The sequence below is a fragment of the Pieris napi genome, chromosome 3 (assembly GCF_905475465.1).
Source record: "Pieris napi chromosome 3, ilPieNapi1.2, whole genome shotgun sequence".
Lineage (NCBI taxonomy): Eukaryota > Metazoa > Arthropoda > Insecta > Lepidoptera > Pieridae > Pieris > Pieris napi.
Window position 1 is genome coordinate 9,294,126 of NC_062236.1, and position 24,209 is coordinate 9,318,334.

At 33.0% G+C, this 24,209-nt stretch overlaps 1 protein-coding gene across 1 annotated transcript; it reads right to left on the reverse strand.

Moving 5' to 3' along the window:
* Positions 1 to 4,346: 4,346 nt before the first annotated feature.
* LOC125063481 (facilitated trehalose transporter Tret1-like) lies at positions 4,347 to 23,973 on the reverse strand. Its single transcript, XM_047669950.1, has 7 exons — positions 23,808 to 23,973; positions 12,442 to 12,548; positions 9,543 to 9,734; positions 6,917 to 7,114; positions 6,319 to 6,514; positions 5,972 to 6,098; positions 4,347 to 5,727 (listed from the first exon to the last, which is right to left on the reverse strand). The coding sequence occupies exons 2-7, from the start codon at positions 12,527 to 12,529 to the stop codon at positions 5,041 to 5,043; spliced, it is 1,488 nt and encodes a 495-aa protein (XP_047525906.1). The 5' UTR covers positions 12,530 to 12,548; positions 23,808 to 23,973; the 3' UTR covers positions 4,347 to 5,040.
* Positions 23,974 to 24,209: the final 236 nt, after the last annotated feature.

Genomic DNA, 24,209 nt, shown 5'->3' on the forward strand with positions numbered 1-24,209 from the left:
AACGTAACCGATTGATGTCTATTGTTAAATAGAATTAAGATACTCGTATTTAATCTTATATGAAAAACCGAAACATCAACATTTCCTTTATAATTTTGCACTGTATAACGATGCGATTACAGGCCCAAATCATATTTTGCTCCTCACTTAATAATCTTTTAATACAGTTGACATTTTATTTATAGAACTTGGCACCCAGTTGGATCTTCTTATAAATCATCATCATCAGAAGATGAAGCTGCTTTTGATAAAAAGTCTTTTTATCAAATTAAAATCATTTACCTTTCTAATTACCCAGATAAGTGCAATATCAATGTAATTGTAATCCCTTCTTTTTTACGACGGTTAAAATGAGCTTGGCGATAGCGTGTAAGTATCATCTAAAAAGCTTATTATTAACCACAGACGAAATCGCATTAATTAACTAGCATTAATAAAAGACACAGAAAAACATATGTAAATTCTTATGAAATGACATAGGTAGCGATGTCCACTTGAGTTGAAGAGGTTTGACGCCATGATAAACGCAATAATGAAGACACGGCGGTAGGAAATTTTATGTTTAGATAAAGAGATACCAAGGTGTGGAATCATTGGATTTCTTTGAATTAATTGAATGAATAATGTCCCGTGTCTCAATGGGAGTGGGGTCGACGCGGAACGTATGATTTTTTCCTAAACTTTCTAGTTTCGGAGAATGAGCGCCAGCTGAGTATGAAATAATTCGAATAGATATATCAAAATAATCCGTCTGATTATGAAATAGATTATATTTCAACATTTTAAATCAAAAGCTCTACTCCGTTCCAAAAGCTCATTTCACACTTAACACGTTCGATGCATTACGAGATCTATCAGATCTCTTGCAGGACTTTCGTATTGTGCGTTGAACATAATCGTGTTTTTTCACTCCTTGCGGGAGGATCTAACTTGTAAAGTTCTTTAAGGATGAGCAGGACAAATATACATATTTGCTTCCTACTTAAAGCTGAATTCAAGGACATTAAAAAATAAATTAGAGATGGATTAGGTCCCTAACGCACAGTACTGTAATTGTTTTAATTCCTTGCGTTAGGAGATAATATGTCGGTACTCGTGAAATCGTACGCCTCGTAGACGCAAGAGATGGAGGATGGGATTTTTAGTGTTGTCCTAGAATCGACATTCAGGAAGTCGCGGGCACGTTTTGGAAACAACACTCGCGTATATACCAGCGTGTTGATTATTTTTGATAAACAATGAGTGATTTTAAAAGAAAAAAGTGTAAAAAATCTATTTTATTGGTGAGGTTTCTAACAAAAAATCAACGCCGGATTATACTGCTGCATCGTCCAGTAAAATATTTGTTTTGGAAATTGTTCAAATTTGCCCCCCATTGACTAATAATGACAGTGATTCTGATTATGAAATATTTAACGATAAACCTTTTTCGTTGGAACACATGCAGTTAAACAGCACTGACGCTTCTAAAAAAAACTAAATGAATTGTTACCATTTGCGCGTAATGTGCAAGCAATCAATGTGATTACCACGTTTTAATGAAAAACACTTTGCATAATTAATAAAACTTTTAGAATCGATAACTGAGATATTATTTTATTCCCATCACTACTTACTACACATATTGAACTATCTTCGGTTGCGGTACGAGATACAATCGATATCTAATTTTTTTTTGGTATTTGTAGTTTATTCAAATGTCGTAACTGCGTGCGAAATATAAAGCAATTAGCTATCTTTCACCCACAAAAACTTCAAAATATATGTCATTGTTTTTTTGGAAGATATAAATTATTTTCAAAAGTGTATTTTTAGGAGACTGATTAGGTCTCAAACGCACCCAGGGATAGGCTTGTTACGAGATTTTTTAGGTCTCCATAGCACCAGCTGAAAGTTCTTTAAAAATGATGGCGCAGTGAACGTGTTAATAAATATGGGTTAAATTAAGTTATAACAAAATTCTTCATCTTTAGATTATTATTTTTATATGTTAAGTAAGGGAATAATGGTTATATCAATACAAACTTTACAAATCAATATATAAAATTCTCGTGTCACAATGTTCCCATACTCCTCCGAAACGGCTCGACTGATTCTTATGAAATTTCCTATGCATATTCAGTATGTCTGAGAATCGGACAACATCTATTTTTCATCCCCATAAATGTTAACGTGGTCCCGTGGACCCCAAAATGTTTATTTGTATTTTTTTATTATACAGCATACAAAAATGCATACAATCCTTAATTGTCACCCCTCTATGATCAACCCCTATTTTTTATTATAGTAGGTAGGAAAGATTTTTATTGAACTAAAAAAATGTTTCCTAGAAATAATATGCATGTACCCAAAACGACGTTTGCCGGGTCAGCTAGTTACATATATATAAATAATTTAAAATATTACATTAATTTTCCTAAAGTTTCTTCAGTTTATAACCATAGCCTATATAAATAAACAGCTCCATAATTACAGACCCTAAAACCCTATTAAGGCCTTGGCTTATCTTTTAGGTTTTCAATGACAGTGAATCTCATCTATCAAGTTAACTTAATTATACGATTAACATATTCTATTCATATAAATTGTCACCGAAGTGCTCTCCACTTATGTTTATCGGCAGGAAAATTACAAATTAGTTACTCATAAATTATAATGTTACAACATTATAATTTATGAGTAACTGTTGTATTTATCACCTGTTTTAAGTCTTGCAACACTATAATGGTGCATGGGGCAGACACATCTGTTTCAATTCACAATTACGGGCCACTGTCTCCTAAATAAACATCTCTTTTACCTTGTCATAAGGACCAACCTAATATACATCTATACGATTTTCCTTCTTTGTAAAAAAGGTTAATTTTGTGTAGAACCTTCTTGTTCTACCCATTAAAAGAAATACATATCATTTTGACATTTGAATAACTGGCGCCTGTGTGAAAAATTCAACAATGCACGTTAGTTACGGAAATCTAAAATTATTCAGAGTGATAAACAACTCAAATCCCTAAATCAGCATAATGGCATGTCATACAAAACTCCCGAAACTGGAAACCGAAGAAATAGCCAGTAAGAGTACAAATTTATTAGGACCTAGTATGGAATCGAAATTTGACGAGCTCAAGTACGAAATAATTCATAAAATAGATAGTGAACTAACAGACTCGAAAAACGCAAGAGATTATATAACGCAAAAGTACGACGAGCTTTGTAATAAGATACAGTATCTAGCCGAACTAGACTCTACGGTAAACGGTTTTCGTACTGATGTTAAAGCAATAGAAAAACAGATACTGGAATTGTCTACAAGATTGGATGATGTAGAGAAGAGAGCGATTGCAAAAGATTGTCCATCTATTACATCATCAATGTTGGGTGTACCTAAATAGAGTTTTGTTGCGTTTGTTCAATATATTGTTAACATGTCATTGTCCTGTGTTTTTTTCTCACCCCAGACATTCTCATATTCCGCTGATGATGTGCTGTATTACAAAAGGTCTAAGCATTGTACATTTTTTACGATTATGAAACAATATCGTGAAAGATTTAGCGATACGACATGAAGTCGTAGTGCCCGTCAAAAGTTCGAAGTGTGTTTAGCGAATGAATATAAAGCGGACCAGTAATTATACTGGTCACTTGACTTGATTCAGCGATCACATAACCATCCACACCTCAGTTGTATATATCCTATGTGTATTAAAAAAACCTTAATTTTAATTACATAGGGCAGTATTGGCCTAGTGGCTAGCGCGTGCGACCCTCATCGTGCGTTCGTAGCACCATTCCCAATAAGATTTTTTCCTATTTGCGCAATTAGCACTTCCTCCTACAGTGAAGGTTATACTATATTATAAGAAATATATATATATATATATTATAAGAAACCGGCGTGTAATGTTATATATATATATTATAAGAAACCGGCGTGTCTTATAGCCAAGTTATACATGTGTCAGACACATAAGCCTAATCACCTAATATCAGGCCAAGACCGATTTAGGGTTATTGCAACCACTGTATTATTTATTAAATGAAAACGCTAAAATTTATATCAGGTGGGTAAAATCGCGACAGCGCTACCGGTGACAAAATTTAAACCTAATAGAATCTATTCCCGGTACTTGGCAGATATTTTGATTTATTATTACTTAACTAATTCATAGTGTTACTTTTCAAAGGTTTATACGCGGATTCCTTATCTTGCCGATGTGATCTTTTGGGTACTTATTATGTATCGTTAGGTTAGATGTAACAGATACTGACCAAAATCCTAACTACGGAAACCGTAGCTTAACTTTGATGATTTCGATTTTGTCAAGGGAAAATTAATGAAACCAAAGTCATAGCAAAAAGTATATTTCTCAAAAACATAACTTTGCAATAATTATTACCTTTATACAAATATTTTCGATAGCTATTTTACAATTAATTAATTTTTTTTGTTTAACAATAATAAATTTAAAAACATCGATTAATTTATAACAATTAGTAGTTACGAGTTAACAGTTTAATTAAATAACAATAAATATTTGGCACATCTAAGTCCACAGTAAGTACTAAATTAACTATCACTAATTGTTAATACGAAACTTATAAATTAAAAACAATATCACAATCATTCGTCATATAATAAAATTCAAATAATAACGTCTTAATTCAATCATTCAAGTTCTTACAGGGCGCGTCTTAGGCAGCATTATCTTAGAAATAGTTTTTTAAAAGTGAACACCATTGGTATATAAGAAACCACTAAATTAAAAAAAAAAAACTTTATTCCTTTGAGTATTATTTATTTTGCTCCGTATTCGAATCTAGGGCGTCTAGTCTTAATTTAAGATTCATAAACGAGACTTAACAATGTACTTACTTAAATATTTTTGACGTACGGAAGAGTCACACTTAGCGCGTAAAGCCTCGAATCTGAATCTAATTAACGCCTTAATATAATTTTTAAATAATACTGCGCTAAAACTTTTGACGACCCTCTCGAAAACAACTCGGAAATATCGTCTAAGTACTTTCGAAAACCAAAAACTACGCCTTGCCGCCCAAAATAGTCTGAATCTGGGAAACAGTCTTGCCCTTTGTCTCTGGGATCAAGAAGAAAACGAAAAACACGCACACAATCATGAAACCGGCGAAGAACCAGAAACAACTGTAAATACCGATCGCATTTTTCATTAAGGGGAAACACAGGGTTACTATAAAGACCAGCATCCAGTTGGTGATCACAGTAATCCCTGATGCAGTACCACGGAATTCGACGGGGAAGAGTTCAGACATCATCATCCAGGGTATGGGACCGAAGCCCAAAGAGAAGGAAATAATGAAGAGGACCAAGCAGACCAACGGAATCCAACCAAAAGAAGAGACATTACTTCCGTCCTCTTGCAGTTTGAAATACGTTCCCAGGATGATAAGACATAGGCCCATGATGATACAGCTTTGGAGAAGGAGAATTCTCCGACCGGCTCTTTCGATAAGCAAGGAGGAAATGTAAGTGGCAATGGTCTGAACCACCCCGACAATGATGGTGGCGATGACGGCTGGGATATCAGACCCGGCGGAAGCGAAGATTTGGTTCGTGTAGAAGATGACAGCGTTGATTCCACTAAATTGCTGGAAGAACATGAGGCCCAAGGAGCAGATGAAGGCCATAAGGGGCGCGCGGTTGGTGAGCATGTGAAGAATGCCACCTTTGAGACGAGATGCGTTGTCAACCTGTAAAGATTTTTAGAAATATTATTACATCTACAAAAAAATTGTCAGTATATATCTCAACGTTCGATTCTCAATGACGAGATCGTATTATTGAACACTGGTTGTGAATGTTGCTGATTTGTCTTTCAATTTACTTTATTAAATCATCGATTTAACTGACGCAAATCGGATTTTTGTCAAATACGTCAAGTTAAAAGAATTGAAACACGTATATTACTTATATATATAAATAACTCTTCCTCACCTCTTTCTGCATATCCTCAAGTTCAGTGGTAAGGTCAGCGTCAGGTCCACGGAGCCATCTCAATGCCTTCTCAGCATCGTGTCGTCTGTTCTTTCCAAGTAAATATTGAGGTGTTTCTGGCATCCACCTGATATTTACATACCACGTAAGAATATAATAAAAAACATGTTCTTGTTCGGGTTTTAATTAGTAATAACTACTTTACAGTTTAACTTCACAGAATTCAAAAATATTTTATTTCCAAAACGGTCCAGGCGTTGAGTAGTCGAAACACGAAAAGAGCTTTCAAGGAGTTAAGAACTATGCTTTTTGAAATCAGTTAAAAAAATATTACGGCAATTACTTACCAAAACACAACAATAAGTAGGACCGGTATGACAGCGGATACAATGGACAAAGTCCTCCAGTGGGTCCAACCACCCACCACGAACGTAAACAGGATACCAACAGTCAAAAAGAGCTGAAAGAAAGCTCCCAGTGACCCACGAATGGATGTCTCAGCTATTTCACCAATGTACATTGGCGCTGCTACGCAAATACCACCTAAAATAAATATGCCCAATTAGGAATAAGGTATATAAAGACGGCTAAATTGCTTTTTTTCCTACGAGAAATAATGTATGGACACATTGGCTTTCTTTCCTTCGTTTTCATATTTGAAACTACGCTTTCCTCGTAAATGTCGCGATGAGTGGTCTATATAATCCCTCAAAATAAAGTATAATTTTTATTTTTCTTTCTTTAAACGGGTTTGTGATTTATAAAATAAAAAACAAGATATCAGAGTAAACAAAAAGATAAAAACAAATCGTTCGCGTAAACAGTTAAAAGTATTATAGGAATATTATTTTGACAACGAAAAGCACACAAAAAGTTAAAATCGCAATTGAAAAGTTTCATAAATTCAACTCAAATAACACGATTATGATAATACTATGAAGTTACCAGTAGCTAGTCCAGCAAAGAACCTAGCAGCGATCAGCATCCCTGCTCCATTGGCGAAGATTGTCAGCAACCAACTCAAAATAAATGGTCCAGCCAAAATGAGAATGGTTGGTCTACGTCCGAACTTTTGTGCGAAGACGCCAACGGGTAACGCGCTGATAGCTGCACCAATTGCCAACACTGATGAGACAAGAGAACCTGGAAATGAGGAGCGCATGTATAGAATATTTCCAAGTAATGATAGAGTTTTTAAAACTGATAAAACGGCCTGAAATTGGTTTTTGCTAAACAGTTTTGTATCTGTTACAACAGGTAGATTAGAGTCGGCAGATATTTATTAATAATTTAAAAAATAGAATTGATGATTGATTGATTGTATATCCTATACCTATGATTTGTACAATCGTTTCAATTGGTTAGAATATTAACATAATCATTGCTAAAACACAAGGGTGGTGTATAGTAAATACAATTTGGCTAAAACACAAGGAAATCATTAATGTTTACGAGAGCATAGTACTAAGCTTAATTGTAAACAGAATTTCTAGCGAGTTTGCAGTTAAACGTCAGTGTGCATACCGCATCGAAGCCAAAAGGCATAAAAATATTTGAAGCAAGATTACGCAAATTTAGAGCTTCAAATATTTGTAGATTCGACATTGTAGAACGTAGCCAGAATTATTTGTCGGTACTACGACTACATTTATTACATTCTTTAGCCTTGCGTCGGAAGGAATATTGTCATTAATATTATAGAAAAACGTCCTCTGAGACCTACTGACTCCAATATTATGAGTCTCGAGAATTATCACGTGACAGTACGTAAATAAATGTAAGTATAAATATCCGGTCACACCCACAGACATACCTCCAGCGTGGTACCCTTGGCAAAGCGCCAGATTACGTAGAGTTTGCACAAACAAATAATTTATTTTTACATTTTATGCGCGTGATCGGAAGGTGCGTATGATTTGCGTCAACTTCTGACAATGATGGCAAATTTTCTAAATTTAGCATGGTCGTAAATTTGGATGAGAACTGTTACCGAGTTTATTGTTTATTTTACAATCGATAGACTAGTATGTAATTTGTCTTTATTCGAACAAACTTCTTTCAGAGTGCTTTTAAATCGTTAATTTTTAAGCCCGCTGGGGGGTTAATTATACTCAATAAAAAGTAACTATTTAACGTTAATGCAATGTATAAGGAATGTTAATCCAATCAAAGTTTTCTGACTGTAATATGTTCAAACGAATAATACGGCATTGGATTACAATGATAAAAAATAAAAATAAATCAGTGGCGCTACAACCTCTTTAGGTCTTGGCCTCAGATTTCTGAATCTGTTCCATGATCATTTTTAAATTAAATATGCAAGTAGGTGATCAGCCTCCAGTGCCTGTCACACGCTGTCGACTCTTTGGGTCTAAGACATGTCGGTTTCCTCACGATGTTTTCCTTCACCGTTCAAGCAAATGTTAAATGCGCACATAGAAATAAAGTCCATTGGTGCATCCGGGGATCGAACCTACAACCTCAGGTATGAGATTCGCTGAAGCCACTAGGCCAACACTGCTTTTTACAATGATAACTAGCTATAAAAATGCCTTGTTCATTAACACAATTTTAATTTAACTTAAATATTCATTTATATATTTTGATACTAAAAACAATAAAATATACGATATTTTTCTGGCACTACTAAATAATATGGGCAAGCAGCTTTATTATGAATTAATAAAATATGGATAAACTTCGTGTTATTACGTCAGGTACAATTAATAACGTTGTGTTAGCAATCGTTAATTAGCTTGAAGATCCTTGTAGATGAATTGTCCTGGCTAATATATTTTATAAATTCAGTCCGATCAATTGAATGATCACGGATTTCTAATTAATGGTAATCATATTACAAGATCAAGGGCCCACGCTAAGATCAAGGTTGAAATGTGGGTTTAAATGATCATAAGGAATTTACAGGAATGGTTTTATTATTTAATACGGATTATGTACAGCTGACAGCCCTACTACTTTGTAAAGCTTAAACTGATTTCAGTCATTGACTTAACAATTGGTTGACATTTTTCAATATTCGTGAGGCATTTTTCGCAAACTGTAAATTACGTGGTAAGAATACTCATTGAAATCGGAATCGTTATAAAACTTACGGGGTAAGCTGGTAACCAGCCTTGAATGATGCCTTTCCTAGGCTAAGAATTCTCATTAAAATGCTTATAATACTTTTGAAACAAAGTCAATCAATTTATTCACGTAGATAACTTTTGAACACTTAACATCAAATAAATATAACAAATAACTCTTAATTTACATTAACTACTAATTCTTAAATAAGGTTCAACGTATAACGTATCCTTCATTGGCAAGAATCTCACCACTTTTTTAAATCGCCAATTACATATTTTGTTTTAAAAGATAATTGTAAGGAGCTGCAATCATTACACCTTGCTCCATATGACGGAAGGAAACAGTAATTAAAATCAATAATTACAAACGAATTAATATTAAGCATTTAATAACCTAAACGTATTACGATGTTTCGCAGATTATAAAAAATCTTGTCTACCTAAACTATAAAAAAGAACACGAAAAAAAATAAAAAACTTACTATCTTTAGTATCCAGAAGGAAGTCAGCTTGCTGCCCCAAGGAATTGATGAGGATGTCGGTAGTGTTCGTGTCATTTAGGGCAAATATATCTCTCTCAATAAATTCACTAGTGTTTTTAGGAGGCTCCAGTTGTGGCAACGCTGGTGATGTCCAGCCGAGAATTGTGCCGGCCGCTACAGCCCCTATTGCAGCTGAAAACACAAATAGTAGTTTAAGTTAGCTGTACAATGCGATTTAGTTATCAAGTGTAATAAAGCGAGATTTATATGAACCACTGAAAATGTGGTTTAAATTAGTTATGTTAGTTTAGTCATAATTTATATCAAACCACAGTAATTGCTGTATGAGGTTTAGTTAATTTTCTAACAATAATTTTGGCACGCTTATATAACTTCAATACTAAAATCAATAATTAACTGTATAACGAGGTAGTATTGGAATTAATAAAAATAAACAAATCAGTGGCGCTACAACATCTTTTAGGTCTGGGCCTCAGATTTCTGTATTTGTTTCATGATCATTTTTTAATCTAATAGGCAAGTAGGTCATCAGCCTCTTGTGCCTGACACACGCCGTCGACTTTTGGGTCTAAGATATGTCGGTTTCCTCACGATCCTTTACCGTTCGAGCGAATGTTAAATGCGCACATAGAAAGAAGAACCATTGGTGCACAGCCAAGGATCGGACATACGCCCTCAGGGATGAGAGTCGCACGCTGAAGCCACAAGGCCAACACTGCTCACTGCACTGAGCACTGCGCACTGCACAGTTATTGGCATTAGTGCTAACTTATTACCGTTTTCCTGATAACCGATGAGGAAATGGTTTTGAATATTCAATGTCTACGGGATATGTGGGACTCGGCTCATAACAGCTCTCTGCTACTACAGCTGGGTGAGCAATACCTAATACAACACTCGGGTGCAACCCGCCCTACCGCATAAGGAGACTCCCGGGGTCGCTTTCGTCATAATAATAATGAAAATAAAACAATTACTATGTAGTTCTTTGATGTTGTGCAAAACTATTATCAGGATCAAAGTCACATTCACTATTGTTTAAGGTAGTAAGGTAAGTTAGTATGTCAATTATTTATTGGCTTTTGCGGCAAAATATTTTGCTTACAAAAATAATATTTCTATTCTTATATTTTTACTATCCAAAAAGTACCACTGTTGGAGTTCATTATTATAATTCATTGTAATTTGTATGATTTAGCGGCTTTGTGTAAATAAGTTGAGTATGACTATGATAATTAAAGTTAGTGACGTAATTCGCGCTTATTTTGCGATTGACTGACGTTCGGATTATGTCTCAGATTTCTGCATAGACTTCATTGATAGTTTTTCTTTATAGATGATAAGCCTTCAATGCCTGACGCGTCGCATTGGTTTGTCTATAACATATTGAACTTGTCATGTTTTCAACCGTACGATCAAGTTAATTTAAAGGAAACAAAATCCGTTGGGAAACATCTGGCATTTGAATGAAAGACTATTATTTATGAATACTTCACGTACTCGTCCTACACACGTACAAACGTTCGGTTCTATGAAAAAACGTAAACATAAAACGACGAACGTTAAAAACTTAAATTAGAGACAAATATATAAGCTTGGCTTTTGGTCGAATTTTGTACCAATACAAAAGCCAAAACGTTTTCTTACAAAGCGTTTTGTCGTGGACACAAGATGTCAAAATTTTGCATTCAGTTTTGACGTCCGATGATGAAATTTACAGCTGGTTTTAATCCGAAGAGTTCTTTGGAATATATATATCCCCATGATATAGAAGATGCAGAGAGAGCCAACATCTCTACGCAGCACAAAAGGATCAAGCAGATCTGAAAGAACAAGGTCAACGATGCGAGCCGCTCTGAATAGGATGCGGTCAAAAGGAAGGATATTGGGGAACCCCTGAGCACACCTAGGATTAGCCAAATTAGCCTCAAGACTAACAGATGACAGCGAAACTGAGTATTTCATTACTAGCTGAGGGTTTTAGGGAAGTGACTGCGAATAGTGGTGATACGACGCGCGACGATGGTATTCTTTTTAGCGGTAAACGCGCCAACTTGTGTTTTATTATGGTTAAATTCGACTAAATTAAGTCGACCCTAGTCCGTGACCCCGAGTAATAGGGTTTTGATTTCAGACACAAGTTTGTTCCAACACTGCTCTGATATATACTGTTTTATTCTGTTCCTTCTATATATCATTGATATACAGGAGGAACAGTATTGAGAAAGGTACACAGCCTTGGGGAACTCCAGCATTTATGGGTTTTAGGTCGGAGCAAGATGGTCGATTAAGAGGCCTCGATCGGCCAAGCTCGGAGTATAATTGCTCATGTGCCTTCAATCCCGAGTTAACTAAATCAGTGTTTAAATAATCTAAATCAATATTAACCTCGGTCTAAATTGTCGAAATGTATTGATGTAAATAGAAAACAGTCCATCAAATTTTGATTTGTTAACGTTAGCAGATCACATTTGTTTGCTAAATATTGAATATTAATCGCATGCGCATATCGAAAATCAATTGGCCGTTTAATAATGTTCGTTATGCAATAAATTAATTGTTTCACATCTGTATGATATAATTGTTATTTATAATGAGTGCATAGAGTTGCCAGTTCCCCAGAGCCCATACGTCAAAAAATGCCAGGAAAGAAAACCTTTATTATAAGTATAGTTTTTTTAATAAAACTATATCCTTATTTTATTTTTTTCTAAGAAGAAACGTCACGCTTTTTACTGTGTAGCAGTAGATAGTTCATTTGTATCCACAGCTTTGAAATTGCCTCACTTTCTTATGGTACGTAGAATTCATAACATGTCTTGTTATAGGATAAATTTATTCTACTGAATGAACTAATGAAAAAAAAAAAATATCTTACCAGCAACAGCAGCGATATATTGATTTGTCTTCCTCGTCTCTCCGCCCTTCTCCTGGACGGAGAGCATATGCATAGTTGGCTTGTCCATGGCGTCAGTTTACCGCATTCTGGAACAATAAATCATAAGAATTAAATACAAAGATTATTTTACAAAGATGAGTTGTATCTAACCCTAACGACAAAATATAATACATTCCTTGTAATTATTGAGTGTGGGCTCGTTCGAACAGACCCTTATTTGTAGTATTGATTGAAAACAGGATGACTCAAATGTTACCTCGTTGTCTTCATTGATCCTTATTAAGATGCGATTCACTGGAATTTAACCCAGTCACATTACACCTTGACTTAATAATCATCATGCAATTGTAAAGTATTGTTTTTTTTTAATTCTTATTACACGCTACATTGTCAGAGAATATATGTGCTCTATGTAAAAGTCATTATACATTCAAAGATAAAGCGTCACCTGACTCTTTCATGACATGCTTTTATCTATACAGTGAATTATAAAAAAACTAGCTGACCCGGTAAACGTTGTTTTGCCATGTAGGTAGGTATATTCTATGTAACTACTATAATAAAAAATAGGGGTTGATCGTTGAGGGGTAAAAATAAGGGTTGCATGTATATTTGAATGCTGTATCATAAAAAAATAAAAGCAAAAAAAAAAATAAAAAATAAAATTTTGGGGTGGACCTATCACTTAGAAAAGTGAAATCTCACTATGAAAGATAGATAGTAGCCGATTCTCAGTCTTAATATGCATAAAAATTTCATACGAATCGGTCGAGCCGTTTAGGAGGAGTATGGGAACGAATATTACGTCACGAGAATTTTATATATATTAGAGATAACGTGTGTGTCGTCTAGTTGTCTAGAAGAAACTGTTTTTAGCAGCAACCGCCCATTTTCCTTGGCCTTCATTTATTTAATTTTATTCTCCTGTTTTGTGTTAGCGTGGTGTAAATAAAGTGTTATTATTTTTATGCGTTTTCTATAGTAAAATCTACTAATCTACCCGTATCAATTACGACTGGTAATTTGCAAAAAAAGCTTCAGTTGTTGGATTAAAGTATAGGTAGGTATATATTTTAAATCATTAAGTTCTAAAGTTGCGAAGAAATCGTATATTGTATTATTGACTAAGTTAATATGAGGAATGTTTACTGTGGGAGTGAACTATAAACAAGTCACTGGCCGACCTGTGATTTAATTATAAATACGTATTTTAATGAGCGAATATTAAATATTTAAATCCATATTAAAGGTAACAAATTATTTAACTACTATTCATCTTTCTCCAAAACAAGGACTAACTTCGTCTGGACATGTTAATATAAAATCTTTCAAACCAACTATATGTTCATATATGTGTTTGTAAAGAAACTAGCCTGAAACGGTTTGACCGATTTTTATGAAATTTATTTTAGTGTAAATTCGATAGGCCAGAGAATAAACGTAACATTTGTTTTATACTTTTAAGTGATAAGAACCTATGCGAATTAAATTTTTTTTTTTAATGATTTGCCAGCTTATACCGCATCAGTGCCCAGTCCATAATTGGACTTTCCTCAAAGAAATCACAGACAAAGAAAGAAAAACATTTATTTAACACACACATATATAAAAGCAATACTAACACAATCACTTTAATCAAAAATGGGCCAAACTCAGCTCTAAGTTGCTGTCACCAGCAACACTGACTTTCAGTGGAGTTTCACTTATTCACTTTTCATACTTACCTTGTCCTTATCTTGAATAAGGAATATAAAAAACAATTATATATATGTCGGAGTAATGGCGCTGGTATCAGCTGCCAGCTGCAGCTATATATATATATATATAAGTGCAGTTGTTCGAAATGCTTTAGGTACATTCATTTGTTAATAGCTGTTAAATACTTCTAAACTCTGAGGTTTGTTCTAAGTACCCAATTAACACTTGCTCATCCGGTAGCAAAACATCGTGATGAAACCGCCAGGACTCAGATAAAAATCGATTATGTGATAAATTATGAGAAATGTGGGTAGGTATTACAGAGGTTTTGCAGCCCAAACAAATTTACAAACGTAGTTGAAAAAATAATTTTCATCAGAAAAGTGCTTTTTTGTTGTTGGGTTATGGGAGTAAAAGTGGAAATTGATAAGGAAAGCGCCAAATCTGTGATATCAAATGTTGATAGGAACACTTAATGGTTACCAACGTGCCATTAATCTATACATGTCAGTCACGTTGGCGCAAGGTTGAATATAAACAATATACAAAATTAAAATATTAATTTGTACACACTGATAATAATTGCAGAAAAAATTGAAAAAGAATTACGCGTTTATCACAAAAAAACGTCTCAACTATTTCATAATTTGATTTTTTTTAATCCACACGAAATCTGTTTCAGGAGAATTTAAAAGTTAGATAATGTTTGTTGTCATCGTTTCTTAATTCTATTTCAATGAATGAATATTATCATATAATAATAATCAATGAATATTAGTAGGTACTTAAATTTCGTTTAATCCATTGTTATTAGTAATCCAGTTATTTATTAGCCAAAAATATAAACCATTGATAATTCGGTTTTCTTTTAATGATATGAAAATCCTTCAAGCGATAGCGTATCAGCTAAATAATCTATGGATTTGATAAGTAACTACTGTATATGGTTACCAATAAATTTAATATATATAAATAAATAATTACCCCCCGGCCAGAGGGTAACGAACGTAGACATAACATCAAGGATATATATTTCTAAGGGAGATTCAGTGCGAACTAATAATACAAACTTTATTTATAACAAAATATGGTTGTGAGAAAATGAATCTAACGCTTTCCCCAGACTAGGGAGCTACCAAGTTATGGTAGAATTTTGATATTTAAAGATTTGTTTCCTGATTTTTGTCCGAGGCATAGTGCGAGACAGTCATCGCTAAAGTAATCGTATCGTTATTATATATAATATTTTTTAAAAGAGGTTAGTAACAGGTGGAAGTTGTGTCAAGTACCACCGTACTTAAACCATAGACATACGTGAGGTACTACTCTAATCTGTTTCTATTTCTACCTTTGTTTATCACCATTATTGCAGCGTAGTAAATAACATTAAAATATTTTTTTTGATATAGTCAACTCGAAATATTTGTGCTAAGATAGTTAGATAGTGCAATAATACCGTTTATTAAAACCTAAACATAACAATCAAATATATAGTATTTACAATTTTACTAACCCACATAGTAATAATGTATTTTTTAAATAGTTGTATTTATTTTACGTTTTTATTGTATTACTAAAAAAACTTTATCGCTGACGATGTAGTAAGAAACACAAGAGACGACAAATTTCACATTTAAACCTAATTCTGATAGCGTATCGAATTTTATATCCATAAAGATATGGGCTATACTGTTTTGAGTAATATACAATATTTAGTAAAATATTGTAAATTGCTGTATGATTTTATGAATGGTACTAGCTTTTGCTCATGACTTTTCTCGCGTAGATAAATGATGCTAAGTCAGAAGCCTGGGGCTTATCATGATGGAGCGGAGTAACAGTATGTGTATGTACAATTTTATCAATGAATAAAAAAATCTAACAACAGACAAAAACAACTAAATCAGTCGTGAAGCAGTCATTTTATGATTTGGTATTCTGAAAAGGTTCAAATCATAAAATAACTGCTTCACCACTGAATTAAGAGCGACCGCCGATGCGAAAACCGCTTTGTGAGTTCGAAAAGTGAGATACAGAATCGCAGGGCTGAAGTAAAAGTCGCGGTTCTTGACGGGACGTTCAAATATATATTAAATGAAACACTTTGTTTGCTGGGGGTCAACTGATACACTAGTTAATTGCTATTTGTTCGCGTGACTAGAATCAGTCCATTTCCCCACAGAATACAATTGTTTATAACCTAGAATATCCTTAGAGAGATGTTAAGGACACAGCTAATTATGATAATAATATGCTAACTTGTACTCATTTGATTTCCAGTGCCAAGATTTAAACGTCGTATTTGGTGTAATATATTTGTTTTAGTTTTGGAAACATAGTTAGAACTATCATTTATTAAATTTAAAGACTTATAATAAATAGTTGTACCCCAAAACGTTAAAGAAAAAGTTGTTTCTACTAAGTATGATAGGTATATAATTATTGTAATTTAGAGCATTGTATATAAGAACAATTGACTAAAATAATAATGAAATAATAACTGGTAATTTTATTAATAAAACATAACATATTATAATGCAGTTGTTTGCAGTTTTTTCACGTTAATATTCGTACCCTCAGCGAAAACTAACCTCTCGAAACGGGCACACATAACACAACGTATGGAAATAATTAATGAACTGCATAGATTTAAGGCCGATTTACATTATCATTAGTGTTTAGGAGAGTGCTTTAGGATAGTACTTTAGTTGAAACATGTAAACGCTACGCTAAAGAACTTGCCTTTCAAGTTGTACTAAAGCACTCTCCTAAACACTAAGATAATGTAAATCGGCCTTAACAGACATTTTTAATTATCCGTTTAGTGAATTGACAAAAGGTCTGCTTCATGTCAGTTCCTATACAAGAAATAGTCTTTTTGTAAATATTTTAATCTATTACTGTTTAATGTTGTTTTGTTAAAAATAAAAATAAACTTTCGCATCTGTGGTAAAGTTACTGATCCAGCAGCACGCCATAAAGTTATTTGTTTGCATCGTTCCGATGATGCTTTTCATTAATAATTATCGCAATATAACTCATTTAGGGCTTCTATTGAAGAGTCAACTGCCACTTGCAGCCAGCACGAACAAACGATTTCGTGCCATCAACACGATAAAATACGTAAAATCGAATAGAATAATAGTAATACAACGCTCTATATGTATTACTATAATATGAATATCGCTTCATAGGCATATTTGGAAATAAAATTAATAATATTATAAAAGCAGGTTCGTGTAATAAACTGTGCCAAATATGTGCAACGCAAATCTTTATAAGCCATTGGAATAATATTACCGTATAAAAATATACGAATACTATTATGCCTGCCTTCCACTGCGAGCGGAACGGACCCATTACGGACTCCGCTATACTAGTAACTATGATTTTCATAGTTACTAAGAGTAGGTACAGTACAGTGAAAAGCTTAACGCCCAATTTTTATAGACTCCGACTTTTTTTTTAAAGACAATTCACACCAATTGACCTAGTCCCATGCTAAGCTGGTGAAGCTTGTGTTATGGGTACTAGGCAACGGATATACAAACATATTATAGATAGATAGACATATAAATACATATTTAAACACCGAAGACCTAAGCAGAAAACCAAATGCTCATCACATCGATGTTCGTCTCAGCCGGGGATCGAACCCGGGACCCATGGATTCGCAGTCAGGGGTACAAACCACTAGACCAATGAGTCGTTTTAATTGCAAACACAATATAACAGTGTTGACTTTGCGAAATGAAGAAGTAAAAATAAAAGTAGTAGTCACAGGTAAGTTGAGTTAGATAATGTTTGTTGTCATCGTTTCTTAATTCTATTTCAATGAATGAATATTATCATATAATAATAATCAATGAATATTAGTAGGTACTTAAATTTCGTTTAATCCATTGTTATTAGTAATCCAGTTATTTATTAGCCAAAAATATAAACCATTGATAATTCGGTTTTCTTTTAATGATATGAAAATCCTTCAAGCGATAGCGTATCAGCTAAATAATCTATGGATTTGATAAGTAACTACTGTATATGGTTACCAATAAATTTAATATATATAAATAAATAATTACCCCCCGGCCAGAGGGTAACGAACGTAGACATAACATCAAGGATATATATTTCTAAGGGAGATTCAGTGCGAACTAATAATACAAACTTTATTTATAACAAAATATGGTTGTGAGAAAATGAATCTAACGCTTTCCCCAGACTAGGGAGCTACCAAGTTATGGTAGAATTTTGATATTTAAAGATTTGTTTCCTGATTTTTGTCCGAGGCATAGTGCGAGACAGTCATCGCTAAAGTAATCGTATCGTTATTATATATAATATTTTTTAAAAGAGGTTAGTAACAGGTGGAAGTTGTGTCAAGTACCACCGTACTTAAACCATAGACATACGTGAGGTACTACTCTAATCTGTTTCTATTTCTACCTTTGTTTATCACCATTATTGCAGCGTAGTAAATAACATTAAAATATTTTTTTTGATATAGTCAACTCGAAATATTTGTGCTAAGATAGTTAGATAGTGCAATAATACCGTTTATTAAAACCTAAACATAACAATCAAATATATAGTATTTACAATTTTACTAACCCACATAGTAATAATGTATTTTTTAAATAGTTGTATTTATTTTACGTTTTTATTGTATTACTAAAAAAACTTTATCGCTGACGATGTAGTAAGAAACACAAGAGACGACAAATTTCACATTTAAACCTAATTCTGATAGCGTATCGAATTTTATATCCATAAAGATATGGGCTATACTGTTTTGAGTAATATACAATATTTAGTAAAATATTGTAAATTGCTGTATGATTTTATGAATGGTACTAGCTTTTGCTCATGACTTTTCTCGCGTAGATAAATGATGCTAAGTCAGAAGCCTGGGGCTTATCATGATGGAGCGGAGTAACAGTATGTGTATGTACAATTTTATCAATGAATAAAAAAATCTAACAACAGACAAAAACAACTAAATCAGTCGTGAAGCAGTCATTTTATGATTTGGTATTCTGAAAAGGTTCAAATCATAAAATAACTGCTTCACCACTGAATTAAGAGCGACCGCCGATGCGAAAACCGCTTTGTGAGTTCGAAAAGTGAGATACAGAATCGCAGGGCTGAAGTAAAAGTCGCGGTTCTTGACGGGACGTTCAAATATATATTAAATGAAACACTTTGTTTGCTGGGGGTCAACTTTCTTTAATCTTTTAAAATATGAGCTAACACTTACATAAAATTAGGGGTGTTGTAGTGGGGTTGCGACGCTAACAAACTTGGCTTATTTTATGTTTCTTAAATCTAAGTGACACTTCAATGCAAGTATAGTAGACCTTTTTGGACATTATCTGAAACTAGAATATTATATTCCATCTTATGAGTGTGGGAAAAACGAAATAGCTTATTTTGGCATCAAGTGTGCGATGATTGCTAAAATTTGGTTTACGTTTCTAATTATTTACTAAAATATATATATGTAACTTTGTATTATAAATATTTATATGTAACTTTTTTAACGAGATTTTCCTCGGATTATATTTGAAGTAGTAATTCACACATAGATGTAGGGTTTTTTTGTAAATTCTACATTTACATCCGCCCTTGAATATATTTAAAAATATTTTACATGATTTAAAGTGGACTGCAACATAGTAGTAGTAGTTAAACTACTTTGTAACGAAGAATACTGTCTGCAATAAACTAATTTTCTATTCATATCATAAGAACTGAATGAACTGCTTTTAAAAATTAATCTTTTATTTATTAGTCCAAAAAATTACTAATATACAATATGTTAATAACCGTATGTCCAGTCCATATCTCTTACTTATCTTATCTCCTTGATATTGTAGTGTTTGCAATAGAAATCTCTTTTGCGTATATAAAGTGCCTATAAAATTTATTAATTTATATGCATATTTCTAACTGTAATTTAAATAGCGCAAACTATTCCTAGCATTATTTTATTACAATTTAATTAGTGATGCCTTCATTGATATATTTTATTTGATCATTTAATTCCAGAAATTACTTATTTCTGGTGCTTATGTTTAATTTGAGACTTCTAAATGGCTATTCTGATTGTTAGCTAAATATACTTGATAATCTGTTACAATATACTTCTAGAGATATTTAAATAAACTCCAGAACCAGAAACTCGAGGAATTAAAGGTAAAAATATAATACTCGAGCGCTGTAAAGCACGACCTTAGTACTCGCGTACCCAAAAGACAACATTCAAACAATCTACAATAGATAAAAAAATTACGTAATAAATTGTTTTGTTCGCTTACATGTCAGCGGTTCGTACATTAGCCCGACTCCAAGTGCCAAAGTGTAAAAATAGTTAATTATGATAGAATAAAATCAGGTATGAATTGCAGGCTAAATTGCATGACTGAAAATTTCTTTCATTTATTCATTCTTAGTGAAAGTATGTTATCCCATTACCTAAGGGGTTGATTTTAGGTTTGGGTTGTACGTTTCCCTGGGCCCAAGAACCAAATTAAAAATAGTTACTTATGGTAGAATAAAATAAGGTATGAATTGGCAAAACTAAATTGGATATGACTGAAAATTTCATTCATTCATTGATTCGCCTACTAAACGAAAGTATTTTATAATTATTGTAATCCCATTACCTAAGGGGATGGTTTTATTTTTGTGTTGGACATTATGCTTTTATGCATTGATCAGCGCTCGAAATTAATTGAATTCTTATAATTCCAGGGAAAGTGAGTTTTCATAAACAATAGTAATTCTTTTTTTGACGACTCATTGGTCTAGTGGATAGTACCCCTGACTGCGAATCCATGGGTCCCGGGTTCGATCCCCGGCTGAGACAAACATCGATGTGATGAGCATTTTGTGTTGTGCTTAGGTCTTGGGTGTTTAAATATGTATTTATATGTCTATCTATCTATAATATGTATGTATATCCGTTGCCTAGTACCCATAACACAAGCTTCACCAGCTTAGCATGGGACTCGGTCAATTGGTGTGAATTGTCTTTTAAATAAATAAAAAAATCTTATCTAAATGAATGTTATTCATAACAAGTATTTAATTTTGAACAAATGATGTAGCGTGAAAGACATATTTTATCTACTTTTAATACCAAAAGCGATAAAAGTATTAACGTTTAATAATTGACAAGTAGGGGACATTAAAATAAGACAAACCAGCGACTGATTTATTAACACCCTCTTATTTATAAAAACTCAAGTAGAAATAGTACTGTCAGTTAAGTACTCTTTTGTCTATTACCGTCTGATTGTATTTGCGATTTAATAAAAAGAGACGGCACGCGTTTCTTTTTAACTATCTACTTTAACTAAATATTTATTCTGTAGCTGTCGTCACGAAAGTGATAATTTATATAGGTCCGTATAGGTCACATACAAATAATAACCGTTATCACTTTTTAAACAAGATATTTTTGGGATAAATAAGGTACATTTTCATTTAAAATCAAAAGAATGCTCTTTGTAGACTTATTTTAATTATCATTACGCTCAAATCTTTATCTTTTAATTGTAAAGATTAGCTAATAAGTAGGGTAGACCGAGGCGAATCGGATCACTTTTTCTTTGAGGTTGAGTAAATCATACTAAAGTGCTATATAATGTTATTTTTATTGATAGAATCGTAAGAAGTAACAATTAGCTATGCAATAAATATTTGAAAAATTAAATCATACATATATTCTCTTAATTAGCTATTAAAAACTAAAAAAAGGAAAATATCCGAATCGCCCCAACTCTTGGGGTGAATCGGATCGTGCACAAAATATAACAAAATTTTAAGGTATAGTTTTAAATAACTTTGGAATCAGTAAAAATATATAATAATAAGATCAATTTTAATTATTGGCACATAATTCACATATATATTATGGTCCTTTTTTCTGTTAGCTCGTGAACGGTACTGAAAAACTCTAAGCAGCTTTACGCAAGGTCAACTCTTTGTTCTGGTCTTAATTTACAGCCTCTTTCATTTTTTCTTGACACCATTCTCCGGTGGTCATGAAATAAATATGAATCAATAACCTCAAACATGTAATAAATCAGTTTAAAAGTATCATCCAATTCGCCCCTAAGGATATGATCCGATTAGCCCCATAATTAAGACTTTTGAAATAAATATTTTAGACGTTAACCTCTAAGATTATAGTTAAAAGCGAATTGGTTCTTCAATATTAACACCTTGCTTAACAATATAAACCAATGTAGTTAAATTTTAAGACAAATCCGTCATATGACACAAAGAAAACGTAAGTACGTAACCTTAGATGAGCGCCAAATTGCGACACACACAAAAAACCGAGTGGCTGACGAGCGGTATTGCCACTGATCCACAAGCGCGATCGAAATACTGCTTATGTCGGGAGGTGCTCAGTAAATGGAGAGACACAAAACGCCGGTTGAGTGCGTTCTATGTGAATGTGATATTTGAATTATCAACACATTTCTTATTTTGATCCGATTCGCCCTGTGATCCGATTCGCCTCGGTCTACTATACTTTAATAGTTAATTAGTTATTCATTTACAACCGTAACTCGGAACTTTGTGATACTCAAACACAGCTTTACCCACTTACAATAATTGTTATTTTCTTAATGTAAATTATTATAAATATACATTGAAATACTATTTAATGAGGTAAACTTGTTTTTTAGTAATTATGTATTATTCCAGTCTTTACACCGTCTGCGGAGAATATATTTGCTTAGTTAAGTAACAAGAATTTAAACTTATCTACAACTAAAAACTATTTATTATATTTTTTTGTAATGTATATAAGTATAATGTACTTAAATGGAGGAGGATCAAAAGATAAAAAATTATACTGAATTTAGCCACGTAGACAATTAAATATTTTTGAAGTGAAACTTCTTTAGGAGCATAAGGGTAATTTACGGAACGTCATGCAGATGTGCAGCGTTTTTGTTGAAAGGGAGACAGCGATTGAGACCGATTTTGAGTGTGAGAGGGGCGAATTACGTTACAGAAATTCTATTTTTAAAATTAAAATTTCGTAAAGAGAATTTATATAATATTAGTATTTTATATTTTATGCAAGATAATTTATTGAAATCTCAAATGACGAATTGTAAATTAAAATGCCACCTGTTTTTATTATCGAAGAAATAAATTTACAAAATTAAAATATTAAGTATTTGTATTAATTTTCGCCACTTAATATTTAAATGACAGTTAAATTCATTAAATCCCTAACATATATTCCTTTTCCCTCCCTCTAAGTCTCGGAAATCTAAAATTTTAGATTTGAATAAATATGAACAAGAGTTAAAAATTCGTTTACCAAAGACGTTTCACTTCTGACATGTGTACTTTGTACGCACGCACTTTTTTAAAAAATACTACCCTCACTTTGATGTGGACGAAACTGTATTATTAACCATCGACACGTCGTCTTAAAATATACATACTCTTTAATTTATCGGAGCATTTTTAAACGTCTAAAATTGATAACTTATAAGTTCCCAATTTCATGCAAATTAACGTTATCACAGATATTTAGAAAAAAGTTTCGTAACTATCTCACGTCATCAAAATTTAGAAGCGTCTTTGTTATCGTTCATATTAAAATAATGACTTACCAAGTGTCAAATTATTTTAAAGAATGTATTCACAATTCACTAAAAATTAATAGTGATCGTAGAACTTTTCTCAAATTATGTAACGTCTTTTGCCGCGTCCGACCGGTCACTGTTGAGATGTCAAAAGGACGCGCTCAACACCCGCGCGCTTTTCGTTCACTAGCCAAAATTCGAACGTCACGGGCCGATGTCCACTGAAAAAAAACATTACGCAAACGCAAATTTTCAGTATAATGTTGCCGTATTGTTTCGTTTTTCGATATATCGTTTTATTTTTTATATACTTATCTAACTACCAAAGGAAGGGTAATTATATTCTTTTTCATAAATAGATAATATAATATGCTGATGTTTTTTATGTCAGCAAGTTATTTTTTCTTTATATTTTGAATAAGGCCTATA

Coding starts and splice junctions, on each gene's coding strand:
- LOC125063481 (XM_047669950.1), bottom strand. CDS start 12,529: ATGGACAAGCCAACTATGCATATGCTCTCCGTCCAGGAGAAGGGCGGA. Junction 9,735..12,441: donor ATATATCGCTGCTGTTGCTG/GTAAGATATTTT, acceptor TTGTGTTTTCAG/CTGCAATAGGGGCTGTAGCG. Junction 6,099..6,318: donor CTACTTATTGTTGTGTTTTG/GTAAGTAATTGC, acceptor TGTAAATATCAG/GTGGATGCCAGAAACACCTC.